This window comes from Odocoileus virginianus, chromosome 2, assembly GCF_023699985.2.
Source record: "Odocoileus virginianus isolate 20LAN1187 ecotype Illinois chromosome 2, Ovbor_1.2, whole genome shotgun sequence".
In the NCBI taxonomy this organism is placed as follows: domain Eukaryota; kingdom Metazoa; phylum Chordata; class Mammalia; order Artiodactyla; family Cervidae; genus Odocoileus; species Odocoileus virginianus.
The window spans coordinates 9926493-9941228 of record NC_069675.1 but is presented as its reverse complement, the minus strand read 5'-3'; the positions used below and the strand labels follow the sequence as shown (position 1 = coordinate 9941228).

The window sequence follows — 14736 nt, the reverse complement described above, 5'->3', positions numbered from 1 at the left end:
CTGGACCTCCCACTGTTTGTTCCACAGGTACACCAGTATATGCTCTCGTTGTGTCCCCAACTTGAAATGCTCAGGTATCCAAATGGCCCTGTTCTTCCTTCAGGTCTTTGCTCCATGAGGCCTTCTGTGATCAATCTAGACAAATCATCATCTCCTACTCTTATACTCTCCCCCCTTCCTTGTTTTATTTTTCTTCTTAGCATTTCTGAGTACATGGTATACATTTTCAACTGCCTCCCTCACTGGAATATAAGCTGTTCAATGTTATTGTGTTTACAACTATATTTCCAGTGCCAGGCACATAGTACCTAGTACATAGTACTGAGCACATAGTACCTTCAATCAAATTTTGTGGATGAACACATGAATATGGGTGGTGGTGATGATGGCCTATATTAGGCTTTTTTTTTTTAAAGAATATATTTTTGCTGTGCTGAGTCTTCATTGCTGCACAGGCTTTTCTTTAGTTGTGAGTGGGGGCTACTCTCTAGTTGCAGTGTGTGGTGGCTTCTCTTGTTGCAGAAGATGGGCTCTAAGGCATGCACAGGCTCAGTAGTTGTGGCTCCTGAACCCTAGAGCACAGCCTCAATAGTAGTGGCATGTAGGCTTAGCTAGAGCATGGCTCCGGAGCATGTGGGATCTTCCTGAACCAGAGGTTGAACCCGTGTCTCCTGCACTGGCAGGCAGATTCTTTACCACTGAGCCACCAGGGAAGCCTGGCCTATATTAGGGTTTTATCTCTGGAAATAGAAAGGAAGGGCTGTGTATGAAACATTTCAAAGAATAGGAGGAAGTGAATAAGGAGTTTGGGGGAAGCATTTCCTCCAGCTTGTTGGACTAAGGTGGCTACAGCAAAAGCAGGTAGAGCTGGACAGAAGACTAGAATGGTGGGGTGGAACACAGCAGGGGTCACAACCAGAGGCTGAGGTCACAGAGCTTTCCGGGTAGATGTATTAGATGGAACTATTGGAACAGATGAAAACTGAGCAGATGTAGATATGGGTAAAGCTGAAGTCTGAGCTCTGAAGAATGTTCACAGTCTTCAGTGGAAGAAGAAAAGTCAGTGGAGGAAAATGATAAGCAGCAACTATGAATGTCCAAAGATGTAGAATAATACAATATTATGGAAGGCAAAAGAAGGGATATTTCAAGAAAGAGTGGATGGTCAACAAAGTAAAACATTTCAGAGAAGTCTTGGATAATAGACACTGGATACTGGATATCTCTGAGATAGGGTCCATGTAGTGAAGCCAAGTTACAGTGGATTAAAAGAATAAATACAGAGGAAATGGAGGCAACAGATATGGAAAAAGAAACATAAATTCTCTTGAAGAGTTGGGCAAAGACTTTGTCCGCACAGTAGAGACCTAAGACAGTTGGCAGTAGGAGGGACTAAGTTGATGAGGAAACTGATGATACAGGAGTGGGGACCACCTCAAGCATGGAATACTGCACCAACAGCAGGATGGAAGAGAAGATGCAGGAAAACAGGTTAGGAGTGTGGCCTCTCCCTGTGAAGCTGAAGATTTGAAGCCCTGAACACTTGAAGAGTTGGGCAGCCACATGCATGTGAGCTATGGTGAGATCGATCCAAGGAAGTCTGTATGAGAGGTGGGGATGCTGAAACCAGAGCCTCTTCTCAACATAAACCAACAGGAACCATCCTTTTCATGGAGTCAGGGAATCAGCAAGGTGGAGGCAAACTGAGAAACTCCTAGGACTGTGGCTGACAGAACTGGATGCCTTTTATCCTTGAAGCAGAGCACTGAAATCTTTTTTTTTTTTTTTGTAAATACCCAGAAGATGTATGTGTGTGTATATACGCTACCAGGTTTGTGCCCATTCTCCTCTAAGGATCAGTTGGGCAATCTCTGGGTGGCAGAGCCATCTGTGCCAACCTCAAAAGGCAGGGTGTAGAATAAGGAGGTATAAAAGTCTGCACGATGTTACGTTTTTCACTTGCATTGATTTATTCAAGAAGGATTTTATTCAGCCTGATTGGAGACACACTAGTGCCCATTGTCTCCTCAGAGGCCCACCCCTGGAGTGGCAAAAGAAAGTGAAAGTGAAAGACGCTCAGTCGTGTCCAACTCTTCGCATGGAATTTTCCAGGCCAGAATACTGGAGTGGGTAGCCTTTCCCTTCTCCAGGGGATCTTTCCAACCCAGGGATCTAACCGAGATCTCCCGCATTGCAAGCAGACTCTTACCAGCTGAGCCGCCAGGGAAGCCCCCAAGGGAGTGGGAAAAGGGACTGACACAGTCCTAACCTGCCAGCCAGTCCTCTTCAGAGCCGTTGTTTAGTTCACTGTCGCCCTAGGCGCTTTGTTCGCATCCAGGGGAATCCAGCCCATGCTATCTCTGCAGGGTTTGCCTGAACTGCAGAGGTTTCATGCTCTCTAGTAGCCCAAGCCCTTAACTGCTGAGAAAAGATGCTTGGAGTTCTGTGAAGGCTTAGGGAAGGTGATATTATCGGTCTTCTTCACCAAGACAAAAACAGCTACCAAAGTGGCAGTACCTCCCCACCCCCAACCCTTTCAGAAGATTGTTGGCAGGGTGGGGGAAGAGCTGGATAAATGGATGATGAAGGTGGACAAGACTGGGGGAGGATGTCTCATGTTATTAATGCCCACTGCCTCCCTGCCCCACAGGTTCCCTACCTCAGCCGTCACCTTGGGGCTTCTGAGAACACTGAGGTTTTGTATGGGGAGAAAGCCTACTCCCTTCTTCCTCTTCCTCATCTTCCTGCCCAGATGCCCAAATATCACTCCTGGTTCCCTCGAGAGAAAAGACCTCTTACCCTGCCCTAGGCGCCAGGCTGCCAGCCCATCTGCTAGGGAGAAAGGAGGGGCAGAGTTTTCCCCAGGAGATCCTGGACAATCAACTGGAAGATCCGTGCTCCCGGGGAGACCGGCTATTAGACTTAGAAGGCACTTCAGCTCCCAAGGGTCAGGCGGTCAGGAGCAGAGCACCTGAGTGGGCTGCGGTGGAGGGGCGGAGGACTGCCACAGCGGGGCAGGGTCCTCTGGCCACCATGTGTCTGAGACAGGACAAGCTGCTCATCGGGTGCCCACCCTCCGAGGGATGGTAAGAACATCCGCCTCCAGGCGCCCAGTCTCACCGGCTCAGAGGCGCCAGGATTCCCCCCCCAACCCCCGGGGCCGGGGCGGGCCGGGGAAGGTAATGTAATTCCGACCCAGCTAACCCGATTATGGCGGCCTGCACCGGGCCGGGTGGCGGCAGGGGCGGGTCTAAGGCTCAGGGGCCCGCAGGCCCGGGGTCCCATCCCGGGGAAGGATGCAGAGTTCACACGCTCCCAGCTCCTGGGTCCGCGGCCAGAGGTCACAAGGTCGCTGAGCGGCTTTGGTCTTTCCCCACCTCCCTTCTCGGACACGCTCCAGGCACAGTTTCCTGGGCTTGGGTGGGGTGAAGGAGCTAAGCGAAATGTGGCGGTTAGGATCCTCCGAGGACGTCAATGAGGTTCCAAGTGTCGCCCGTGGCGATTTCGTCCTCCTGCCTCTGGAGGCTGGGCGGGAGTGTGTGAGAACAGACTTCCTGGGCGAAGAGTCGGCGCGCAGAGTCCGCGCTGCTGGTTCCCTGTCGGGGGCAGAAAGCCAGTCCCAAGTCCTCACCAACATAAATTGGCTAGGGTACAACCACGGGTCCGCTTTACACCGATTTAAGGAAATCGAAATTCTAAGAAACACTGGACGCCCATTACTGGCGCTCCGGAGAGGAGCTGGGGCCCCTACGGGAGAGGCCGGGAGGAGCACCAGGATCACTGGCCCAGTGATTCCCCGCCCTAGCTCACCGGACACCTCGCCACACCTCCAACTGTCTTCTTCCCCAGCCTCCAACTCGCCGGCGCCGTTCCCCAGCCGCTTCCCATCGCAGCCTGAAAGCCACAACGAAATTTGGTCTTCGAGAGCACTTAGGCGGGGCCCACAACGAATCCGGGAGTCGTCAGGCTGGACCCATCGGGAGGCGAAGAGTAGGGGCTGTGGGAGGCGGCACCTGCAAGGAAGTTGGTGAGGCAGAGGAAACCCAGAGGCGGAGGCCAGTGAGGATGGAGTCCTTGCGCATCTCGGCTGACTCAGCGCGCAGCGGCCCGAGCTCTGGCCCCTCCCGTGCAAGTTCAAAACACACTCGCCACCTTCCCCCCCTCCAACACCCTCACCACTCCCGCCGGCCAGTCTTGCCCGCGCCTGGAGCAAACAGGCGTCTCTTCCCCTTTAACGGGCCCGGCCCCGCCCCTGCCCTGCCCCCAGCCCCCACTGCCCACCCAAGACTGATCTGTCAGTCACTGCCCCAGCCCAAGTCAGCCAACCCTCTCCACCCCGGACTCGGGCAGAGGCCCTGGCAGCCCAGCGTCCATCCGCGCTTCAGAGTCACGAAGGGCGCTCCTGGGGCCCCAGTCGGTCGCGCTCCCCCGGGATGCGAGTCCCCGCGCCGACACCCGGCAGAGGCCGGCACGCGCTGGGTTACTCCCAGTACATAGGGATGAAGATGTCCTGGGCGTCCCGGCGCCTCTCTGCGTCCAGCCCGGCAGGTCCCTGAAGCCACCGCCCTAAACGCTCCGCTGCTGGGCTCCCAAAGCTGTTTGGGGGCCCCTCTCTAACCGCCAAACCTCCTGAGGTCCTCTTTGACCCGGACCCATGGAACCGGGGGTGCTGGCCTCGCACAACCTCCCGCACCACGAGCCAATCAGCTTCGGCATCGATCAGATCCTGAGCTGCCCGGAACCCCCCGGGAGCGGCCTAGGCCCGGGTCGCGCGGGCCAGGGCCATGGAGAGAGTGCGGCGTTCTCGGGTGGCTTTCATGGAGCCTCAAGCTACGGCCCCGCGGCCTCGCTGGCCCCGGTACCAGGCAGCTCTGGTGTTGGCCCAGGCGGCGTGATCCGCGTCCCGGCGCATCGTCCTTTGCCAGTGCAGCCGCCTGCGGGAGGCGCACCTGCAGTTCCTGGACCTTCGGGCTTGGGCGGCGCCGGGGGCCTAGCGGGACTCACCTTCCCTTGGATGGACAGCGGCCGCCGCTATGCCAAGGACCGGCTCACGGGTGAGGTTGCCCGATCCCTCCAGTATCATGCCCCACACTGACCCTATTTTCTCATCTTTGATCCTTCTGCTCCAACTCAAGGTCCCTTTCGTACCCTTCGCCCCTAATCCCAGGGGGTCCTCCCTCAACTTGTATCTCTTGGTCCCGCTGCTGAGAGGCGCTGCGGAGGTAGCTGCCGTCGGTGCCCGCGCTCTCCTCCGCAGTTCACTGTCCGCACGGCGGGGAGGGCAGAGTGAAGTTACAGGGGACGTATCTCCCTCACCCAAGAGGGAGGGCCATTTCCGAGGCCCCCTTTTTTTGTGTATTAGACTCTACCGGTGCGGAGTCGAGGTTGGGGAGGTAGGGACCTGGCGCGGGAGCTCTGCGGCCTCGGCAGCCGCGCGCTCTCTTCTGTGACACCTCGGGCCGCCCCGAAAACCTAGCCTTGCTCTTTCTTCCTCCCTGTAGCGGCGCTCTCACCCTTCTCCGGGACGCGCCGTATAGGTCACCCCTACCAAAATCGGACCCCCCCAAAGCGGAAGAAGCCGCGCACATCCTTCTCCCGCTCGCAGGTGCTGGAGCTGGAGCGGCGCTTCCTGCGCCAGAAGTACCTGGCCTCGGCCGAGAGGGCGGCGCTGGCCAAGGCCCTGCGCATGACCGACGCGCAGGTCAAGACGTGGTTCCAGAACCGGCGCACCAAGTGGCGGTGAGGCGCGGGGCGGGTGAAGGACCGGGCTGGGCCAAGTGGCGGTGAGGCGCGGGTCGGGCTGGGGCTGGCCTCGCTGACCCCGCGTCTCTGCCCGCCCAGGCGCCAGACGGCCGAGGAGCGCGAGGCGGAGCGGCACCGCGCGGGCCGACTGCTTCTGCACCTGCAGCAGGACGCGCTGCCTCGGCCGCTGCGGCCGCCGCTGCCCCCGGACCCGCTCTGCCTGCACAACTCGTCGCTCTTCGCGCTGCAGAACCTGCAGCCCTGGGCCGAGGACAACAAGGTGGCTTCCGTGTCCGGGCTTGCTTCAGTGGTGTGAGCGACGCCTGCCCGACCGACCGACCGAGCGCTCTTTTCCGGACCGAGGCGCCTCGTGGAGCCCTGGAGCTGGGGCCTAGGAGCGCATGGCCGCCCGCGCAGTGGTTCTGTAGCAGTGGAGCGTGTGAGGAGGAGCTGGCTTTGAAGCTATCGTCGAGGGCTCCTCGGCCACCGCCGGTTCGCAGGCCAACGTTTCACAATTGCCCCGCGCGCTTAAATGCCACCTTTCCCGCCATTTCCCACACACTTGTCGCAAGGCGGCTGGAACCGAGGGGCTGAGGGGGCGGGACTTGCAGTTTGATAGCCAATGAGGCGCGGGGAGGAGAGCAGGCTGGCCTATGGCTGCCCTCTTGAGGAACTCCGCAATCTTCCGCGGGTGGGTTGGAACCAGAGTTCCCTCCGTCTGGCCCAGGCTGTTCGCAGGCCCCGCTGGGATTCGGCAGCTGCAGCCTGCCGGCTCTGTACCAAAAGTGTGAAGGAAGGAAAGAAGGAAGACGCCAATGACAAGGGAGTGATGGAGGAGGTGCTGGAGGGCGAGTCTGACTGTGACAGGAACCAGAGGGTTATCCATGCTGGGCATGTCCTTCTTCAACTGTAAAATAATCGCTAAGGACTTTGAGCCCCATATTGTGTGTTTAACCTGCTGACTGCGTCCTCCGTCTTGAGCCTCCCAAGTGAGTGGTGGGCGAGACACACTTGATGAAAGAGAAAATCTAAGAACACTAATCAGGCTCTGGTGTCTCTCAGGGACAGAAAGGGAAGCAATGGACAAAGTTAATGGGCCCTGGGGAGTTAGAGTGAGCAGAATCTGGCAAATAATAGGAAGTGATAGGCTTAAAAATAATCAAAGATAATTCCTAGGTTGGAAATGTAAAGGATCAAGAAATCAGTGGTGCTGTGGATGATGAAAGGGAAAGACCAAGATTAACTCTGCAGGCAAAACTAAATGCTAAACCTAGAGAGAAGGATCCCCTAGAGGAGGAAATGGCAACCACTCCAGTATTGTTGCCTGGATAATTCCATGGACAGAGGCACCTGGTAGGCTACAGTCTGTGGGGTCACAGAGAGTCGGACACGACTGAGCAAGCACACAGGGAGAGAATACATTCTGGAAAAATGCCTTTTGGGGGAGATCAGTTGACATCCATATAGAGGAGGAAATAGATGGAATGATGAAAGCAGACCGCATCTCCAAGGGAGGGAACTCTGAGCAGAAAAGCAGAGTTCTAAGGATTAAATGTTTTATCAATTTCTATAAATACATTTATAATGTGTAAGATGATTGAGAATATCAAAGTTAATAGTCTAAGGAAAGAAAAGAGAAAGGAGTACCCAGCTGGTAAAAGCATGATGTTCCTGAAGTTATTAGAACTTATGGGTGGGCCAGGGACTGCTGGGAAGCTTGTTGCTGGAAAGTTAAGGGTTTGGGTACAGATCCAATAGCCTTGAAGTTTAAGAAGAAGCAAGATTTAAGTTGTATGAGAACAAAAGGGACGATTTTGTCTTATTCTTATAGCACCCCCATTCTTCCTTCCCTGCAGGCAAGACCAGTTGATAGAGTGAGGTAAGCTTTAGGGAGGGTCAGAGGCCAACTGTAGTCAAACTGCTTGTTTTCCATGTTAGTGACAGTAAGGTCAGTCATAGCACAAAGGCTTGACCAGAGGTGGGAACCAGGCAAGAGGATATCACTGTTGAAGTTCACCCTGATTCTTTTATATTGTGTCATCTTTAACTCATAGATACTGTAAATGCTACTGCAGAACCAAAATCAAATTTGGTATCATATAAACACCTTTTATAGACCAAAAGGGAGCACAAGGATGGGTTTGGCATAAGTTGGGGGTATGGAGGGCATGTCAGTTCCTCTTCAATAAATAGAAGAAAGCTAAGGAATTGGTCCTACCCTGGGGCTTAACCAATTTGCTCCACTCCCAGCTCCATTTCTTGGGACTCAGGTTCCAGTATTTACTTTTGACCCTTGGGCTTCTAAATCTGGATGGCTGCCTAGGTACGAGCCTGAGGGAAGATCTCATGTGATGAGATGAATTCAACTTCACCCCAGAGGCAGGTCACTGCAGGACACAGGCATTTTCAAGTTCTTGGGTGGAGGAAGATTCACTCCTGGTCGAGGAATCTGTCATTTCTTCCCTCAGCTGGTTCAGGAAGTCTCTGCTCTCACTAGGAGGTAAGTTACTCAGGAAGTATGGAGGAGCCAATTCCACCAGCCTGACAGAGACATTCATAGTTAGATGATTTCTTTCATAATGCATATTGTTGAACTTCTTACTACCCCTTCCATAAACCTTGTCTCCTCAAATCATGTTACCACAAACCACTAAGACCCTCTCACTCCCCTCCATTCCTGCCCTTGCCACCTCCCCCCCCCACACTTAGCTTCGGTAAGTCCCCAGCTATAATTTTGGCCCCAGGAAGAGGAATGGACAGTGTAGGAGGGGTGTCAGGGAACTCACATCTGTGGCTGAATTTCAGAAACAATGGAAAGACAGTTGTCTTTGGAAATGGAGAAACTGTGGTAAAGCACCCACAGTGGGGGTCTGGCAGGAGCCCTGCGGCTTCTGTAGCAGCAGTGTGGGGAGAGCTGGGCCACATGCTTATGGGTTAGAAGCAGGTAATTTCCAGTTCCATCTGTGTCTCGGGCCACCTCATTGAAAGACAAAGATATTGAAGGAATAAGTGAGAGTGAAGTGTCAGTCAGTAGAAGAAAGAAAGGGGGGTTGAGAAAGAATTATTAGCAAGGGTAGTGAGAGTATTAAGAGTAAGGCATACCTCTAGGTGTTATAGCCCTACCATACGACCATAATGTATGGCATTTCCATAGCCCCTTGTACCCCAAAACATCAAAGGAAAAGTTTCTTCTGGTTCTGAAGAGTCCTTTGAATGGCCACCTGGGTCCCAATTTCAGACGTGGCATACCTTAACCTTTGTTCCTTCTACTTTCTGTTCCTTTTATGATCCTTACTTATGATCCTTACTCCAACCCCTAACCTTAAGGAAGTATCCTGACACCAGCGCTTTCTGAAGGTCTCTGCGATTCTGCTCAGATCCAAAGGCTGGTTGAGACAAGGGAAGTTCAATCCGTTGCATGAGTTCTAGGAGTTCTCCCCGAAGTTTATGGGCTTGGCACAATGCTGCCCAGTTTAGACCCCGAGCCTGGCACCAAGCCTTGTCTGCTCCACCTAGGAATAGAAAGGGACCAGCTATAGCTAAAGTCCTTGAGACCCCTAAAAGAACCCAACTTTTGGTCCAAGGGCTTCCTTTTCCTGGGACTAGAGATCTGTCAGCTGGCTGCACACCACTTCCTCTCTTTGGAAAATCTGGGGTTCTGTAAGAGGATGCAGAGTGGAGCACTCACTCTGTATAAAGGCTTCATACACTTGGATCAGAGAGCTGTGATCACCATCCACGTGTTCTAGCGCCCGACGCAGGGCAGCTTCTTCTGCACAGAGTGGAGGGCGAGTAAACCCAGGGGCAGCTGGAGGCAGAAGAGAGGAAGTTCATTTGGGGCCTGAGGACAGAGAGCAGTACACTGAAAACGGCAGCGACGTCGCGCTGGGTACTTCATTCAAAAGGCTTTTAGATACCATTCACTTTATTGGACATTGAAGATAAATAGATGAAAAACAGTTTCTGCCCTCAAGGAGCTTATATTCTAGTGGGAGAGACCAACATGTAAGATGGGTGTGCAGGCCAATATTTGATTGAGAATTAGTTGAGTGGAGAAGGGCAGAGGGAGTATTCTAGACATGGGAATAGCATGTTTGGAGAACTTCGAGCACCTGGGACAGAAGGAACGGTATGTGTGGCAGGGTGGCAGGAGATAAAGCTGGAGGGAGGTATGGGCAAGGCTGTGCAAATGAATTTACATTCTGTTTGGAAGTAGAGAATAACTGATGAAGAAGAGTTTTTAAGAGAATCCACATGTTTGGAAGAAGTTCACATGACTAGTTAGGCGGCTACTCAAGGAATCCAGCTGAGCAGTGATGAGGAGCTACTTTGGCATTAACTCTGAGTATGAAGAAGAACAGGTAAAATTTTTTTTAAATTAAGAGATAAAAATGAAAAAAAAAAATCCTGGAGAAAGGTTAGTCTAGAATGATGATAGAGCTGCAGAGGTGATGGTACGATTTTTTGGTGGTGGTGGTGAAGGAGCAGATTTAAAAAGGGCTCAGCTCAACAACAACAGAAGTGCTCGAGTTCAGTTCTGGGTTGAGTTTTGTGGACCATTCTGATAGGAATGACCATCAGGAGTTAGATATATAAATCCAAGATTCAGAAGAATGATATTGTAGCGTTTCAGACCATGAATGTGAATGAACTTGCTCAGAGAGTTCAGAGAATGAGAAGACAGAAGGGCCAAGGGTAGAACCCTGAGGTTCAATTTACTTTGAGCAGGCAGAGGAGCAGGCAGAGGAGGAAGAGCTCAAGTGGGAGACTGAGGGATGGCAGTGGCCGGACGGTGGGAACCACCAGGAGCAGACCACAGAGGCTTCGGGAGGGCGCAACGTTAAAGGCGGAGTGGTGGCCATTTTCAAGTGTCTAAGGAGAGTCATGAACAGGGCTCAAAAGTGCTCGCTGGATTAGGTCTCCAGGAGGCCACTGGTGAGCAGCGGTGTCACTCTTCTGCTGGGGTGGGCCTGAAGCTGGAATGCAGTGGGCGAGGAATACCCGGGATTGAGCAGGATAGAGATTATTTTGAATAGTGAAGGGGTTACAGGGTTGAGCAAGACAGGGACAGTTTCAGTAAAAACAGGTAGGAGAGACTTGTTGCAGGACAAGAAGTAACAGACAGGAGAGGGATAAGTGATGAAGCCTAATTCTTTCGGCACAGTGAGGGCTGGGAACTAGAGCCAAGCAGAATGGGCTAGCTTAAAGAGCACCAGACACCAAAGGGAAGGCTTGGAGTCGTCATAAGAGCCAGAGAGAGAAGTGATTTATACCAGTGAGCATGGCGGCCAGGGTGAGCATCTCATCCACACAGTCAAACTCGCACGAGGCCAGCAGGGCTTTGGCCAGCTCAGGGGCCAGGGGGAACTCTGATAGGATAACTCCCAGGTCAGACAGGTCCCCGTCATCATCCAGGGCAGCCAGATAGTCTAAGTCTTCCAGAGCCTGCATCAGTGCTTCTGGAGCTGGAGAGGGAACAAGGCTGAGAGGACAGGAGATCTCAGAACCTGGAGAGCAGCAGGACGTGGGCAGGAGGGGTGCTCACCAGGCCGGTCCAAGAAGTGACACATCCCTGGCTCTGCAATCTGTCTCCTCTTTAGTAGTAACATCAGGGGGCTCAAATTCTCCGCCCACACTCTGGGCTGGGGCAGGCAGGGAGCCTCTACTTCTAGGAAGGACTTAGGATACAGGCAGAGGCAGGATCCTGAGGGGAGAAAGATCTGGGAAAGAAGACCACTGCAGATTTCCCAGGGCCTGTGGGTCGGGGACTCTCCTCGTGTTTGATCCTGCTGAGGGCAAGAGCTCTTACCTGGTGGGATCCCTGCTGCCCGGAGTCGTCTTGCGTCTGCCTGACACTTGCTGACTGGTCTCAACACTTGAGATTCTGCTCGGATCTGAGGACTGTAAACCTGTCACCACCCCCAACCAAGGCCAAGACAGATGAGAGTGGGCTATTTCTATCTTTAGCCCATGTCCCCTCACTTGTCTTTCACTCACACTTTGAAGCTCCAGTCCTGAGTCAATGACATGTCGGATGGAAGGGAGGGAAAAGGAGAAGTCGGCCAGCCAGTGAGTGACCACAACCTTCCGGGCACCCGCCTCTGTGTCCTCGTACACAGCCTGGACAGCTCGTCCACAGCCTGGGTGAAGGGGCAGCACCCGTGGTGGAGGCCCCTGGTTTCCCAAGGACCCTACCTTCTTGGACAAGGACTCACAGCACAGGGAAATTTCCTGAAGAGAGAGGTGGGGTGTTAGGGTAACTCTCACCTTTGTGGGTCAGAGACCCCTTTGAAAAACTGATGAAAGCTTCACTCTGAAAAAGTGCACATACTCATATAAAGTTGGGGTGGTATAATTTCAGGAACTTGCTGAACTGAAAATCTCTACATTGTATGGAATCAAAGTTTTTATCCCCAAACCCTGGAGTTTCTCCTCAAGACTCCAACAGAGAGTAAGTACTAGAACTCCAATGTTCCTAATAAGCATTGCTTCCATTCTCCCCCGGGACAGGAAGGGGCAGACATCTGACATGAATACCTCCTTTCGCATCCTGTTTTTTTTTACCTCCTCACTGGGCAGGTACACTAGCACATCTCCTGGAGCCTCCTTCTGACACAATTCAAGCACAGCCTGGCAGGCAGCTTCCACTCGATCAGTAGGTAAAGAGTCTCTATAGACAGGAGTGGGACACCTGCCAGTCTCTCTGGGTACACACACAGTAGGAGGGTTGCCCCAGAAGTCTTGGAGCTTAGGTTTAAGGGTTGGGTCAGTAACTACAACCACTCTGAGGTCCCCTGGAAGGTTTCCCAGCCTGGCATCTCGAAGGAGTCCCTGGAGCAAATCTGAGGCCACTGACCGCTCCTGAGCCTCATCCAGGACCAGCACACCCCGGGCTCCAGTGCCCCGGGTCGAGGCCATCTCCTGCAGGAGCAGCCTGTCCCAGCAGAACCTGTTGACATGGGCAGTGGGCAGAGGAGTCAGTGTGGACACCGACCAGCCCCAGAAGTCCAGAGGAGCTTCTCCCCAGGGGGCCTAGGCTCTGACAGTAAAGGTCAGAAAAAGATCCTGTGACTTTCTGTGACCTACTGGTGACACTGTTCATAAGCTGTACTCCAGTTAGGAAAGGGAGACTTTCAAGACGACAGTGAAGTTGAATATCTGAGGTTGCTGGCTAGGGTTAAATGACTGAATTCAGAAATTGCATCATGCATGATTTAAAGGGTGAGCTGAGGGAGGGTACAGTGAGATGTCCGAAGGCCGGGTTTGTTTCTATGGGGTGAGCGGAAGGAGATTTGAGTCGGGCCTGCAAGGGGCCACACCTTAGCAGAGTGTCTGGCCCAGTGCAGTCTTCTTGGGGGATGCTGTATCCAACCTCATGACCCAGGGTCAGGTCCATTTCATCAGCAACTCGCAGGGCCAAGCTCAGTGCTGCTAGAGGGTAAGGCTGAGTCACAGTTACCCAACCCTTCTGGAAACCTCTGGCCAGCACAAACTCTGCACACCACTGTGGGATCTGGGGTAAGCACAGGAAAGGACAACCCGTCAGCGAGACACAGAAGTGCTGGAGGAGCTGTTGCCAGTTTAATCTCTCCTTATTTGAGGAGTTCTCTGGTACTTCACTGCCTGTCTCCTTTTGACCACCTCCCTGATTATTCCACACAGCAACCCCCACCCCATTCCCGGCCTTGTCCCAGGAGGAGCCAGTTCCCTACCCCCTCCCTTTGTCAGAATATCCTTCCCCGCCCCCCGACCCCCACCTGGGTGCTCTTGCCACAACCAGGCTCTCCAGACACCAGGACCACTCCACTGGGGCTACTCTCCAATTGCTCCAAGAAGATAAAGCGAGCAGCCCAGACAGGCAAGGATCGGCGCTGCTCAAGTAGTTTGTAGTAGCGGGAAGAGAAGGGGAGCCCGTCAAAGGGGTTCACAGCCAGTTCAGACTCCCCAGGGCTTGGGCCAGACTCTTCTTCCAACCCGAGAAGCTGAGAGGCCATGGAGACTGTCGAGCAGGACCTACAGGAGGCAGGGCAGTCATCAAGGCCTCGTATTTGGTGACTGACACCATCTTCCCGCCTCAGCCCTGATCCCTAACCTGAACCCGCAGGTGGTAATGCACTGGGGTCCATCCTTCCCAGGACTTCTTGTCTGCTGGGAAACAGGGAAGAGTTGAGTCTCCAAGTAAGGGACTATCAGAAGTGGACTATTGGGACTTCCCTGGCAGTCCAGTAGTTAAGAACCCAACTTCCAATGCAGGGGACGTGGGTTCGATCCTTGGTTGGGGACATAAGACCCTGCCTGTGGCAGGGAACAAAGCCCGGGCACCACAACTAAGACCCGACATAGCCAAAAAAGAAAGGAAGAAAGACCTGGTCACCCGTGGGAAGGTCCCTTGGGGAGAGAATGAAGAGCAGGAGTGTGGTCAAGAATTGGGGAGAAGGGCCACAAGGATCCTGGATTCAAACCTTTGCCTGCAGCTCTGAGACGAGTTGGAATGGCAGCCAGTTCCAGATCCACCCAGCAAGTCACCATAAACCCTGACCTGCTGTGAGGTACAAAGGTCAATTCCAGATCCACCCTGGGGCACTGCTCAGAAACAGTCCTAGAGACTGTTCTGGGGTGGGGCCATGTGCTCCACCTTCTTTAACCTAGTTAGGAGCCTATGGAAAATAGGCTCCAGCCACCACACTGGGCATGCGTGAATTCTACAGACTTTGTGTTCTGTGCTCATTAGTGAAAGGTATCCTGGGACCTGCAGTTCTGCAGCTGTTTCTTCACATGCCTGACCTGAATTCTGAGGCCAGGGTCCAGTTGCTGCTGGGCATTCAGCTTAGTTATACTTCCTTAATATCACTCATCTCTTGACATGAGGAGGTGACTGCAGACAGTTCCATTCTGACCAACCCTCCACAAACCCACAAGGAGGCCCTCATTCCTGATCCCCGCAACCAAGGGACAAGGAACCTGCTACAGGGCTTTTGAGACCCAAAGAGGCAA

At 53.3% G+C, this 14736-nt stretch overlaps 2 protein-coding genes across 6 annotated transcripts; one reads left to right on the top strand and one right to left on the bottom strand.

Annotated features, from left to right (window-relative positions):
- Positions 1 to 4380: 4380 nt before the first annotated feature.
- TLX2 (T cell leukemia homeobox 2) lies at positions 4381 to 6682 on the top strand. Its single transcript, XM_020896084.2, has 3 exons — positions 4381 to 5054; positions 5502 to 5739; positions 5842 to 6682. The coding sequence occupies exons 1-3, from the start codon at positions 4655 to 4657 to the stop codon at positions 6056 to 6058; spliced, it is 855 nt and encodes a 284-aa protein (XP_020751743.1). The 5' UTR covers positions 4381 to 4654; the 3' UTR covers positions 6059 to 6682.
- A 1148-nt stretch (positions 6683 to 7830) lies between these two features.
- Positions 7831 to 14658, bottom strand: DQX1 (DEAQ-box RNA dependent ATPase 1). 5 transcript variants are annotated; one of them, XM_070475824.1, is made up of 12 exons: positions 14205 to 14658; positions 13835 to 13887; positions 13500 to 13755; positions 13062 to 13255; positions 12307 to 12691; positions 11740 to 11973; positions 11288 to 11651; positions 11016 to 11207; positions 9431 to 9550; positions 9064 to 9254; positions 8529 to 8719; positions 7831 to 8283 (listed from the first exon to the last, which is right to left on the bottom strand). In XM_070475824.1, exons 3-12 carry the CDS (start codon positions 13734 to 13736, stop codon positions 8127 to 8129), a joined length of 2265 nt encoding a protein of 754 aa, XP_070331925.1. In that variant the 5' UTR covers positions 13737 to 13755; positions 13835 to 13887; positions 14205 to 14658; the 3' UTR covers positions 7831 to 8126. The 5 variants fall into 5 exon arrangements, with proteins under 5 accessions (XP_070331925.1, XP_070331926.1, XP_020751260.2 ...); XM_070475825.1 differs by having other exon boundaries at positions 11288 to 11446; positions 11552 to 11651; positions 13500 to 14658; XM_020895601.2 differs by lacking the exon at positions 13835 to 13887.
- Between the last annotated feature and the right edge of the window lie 78 nt (positions 14659 to 14736).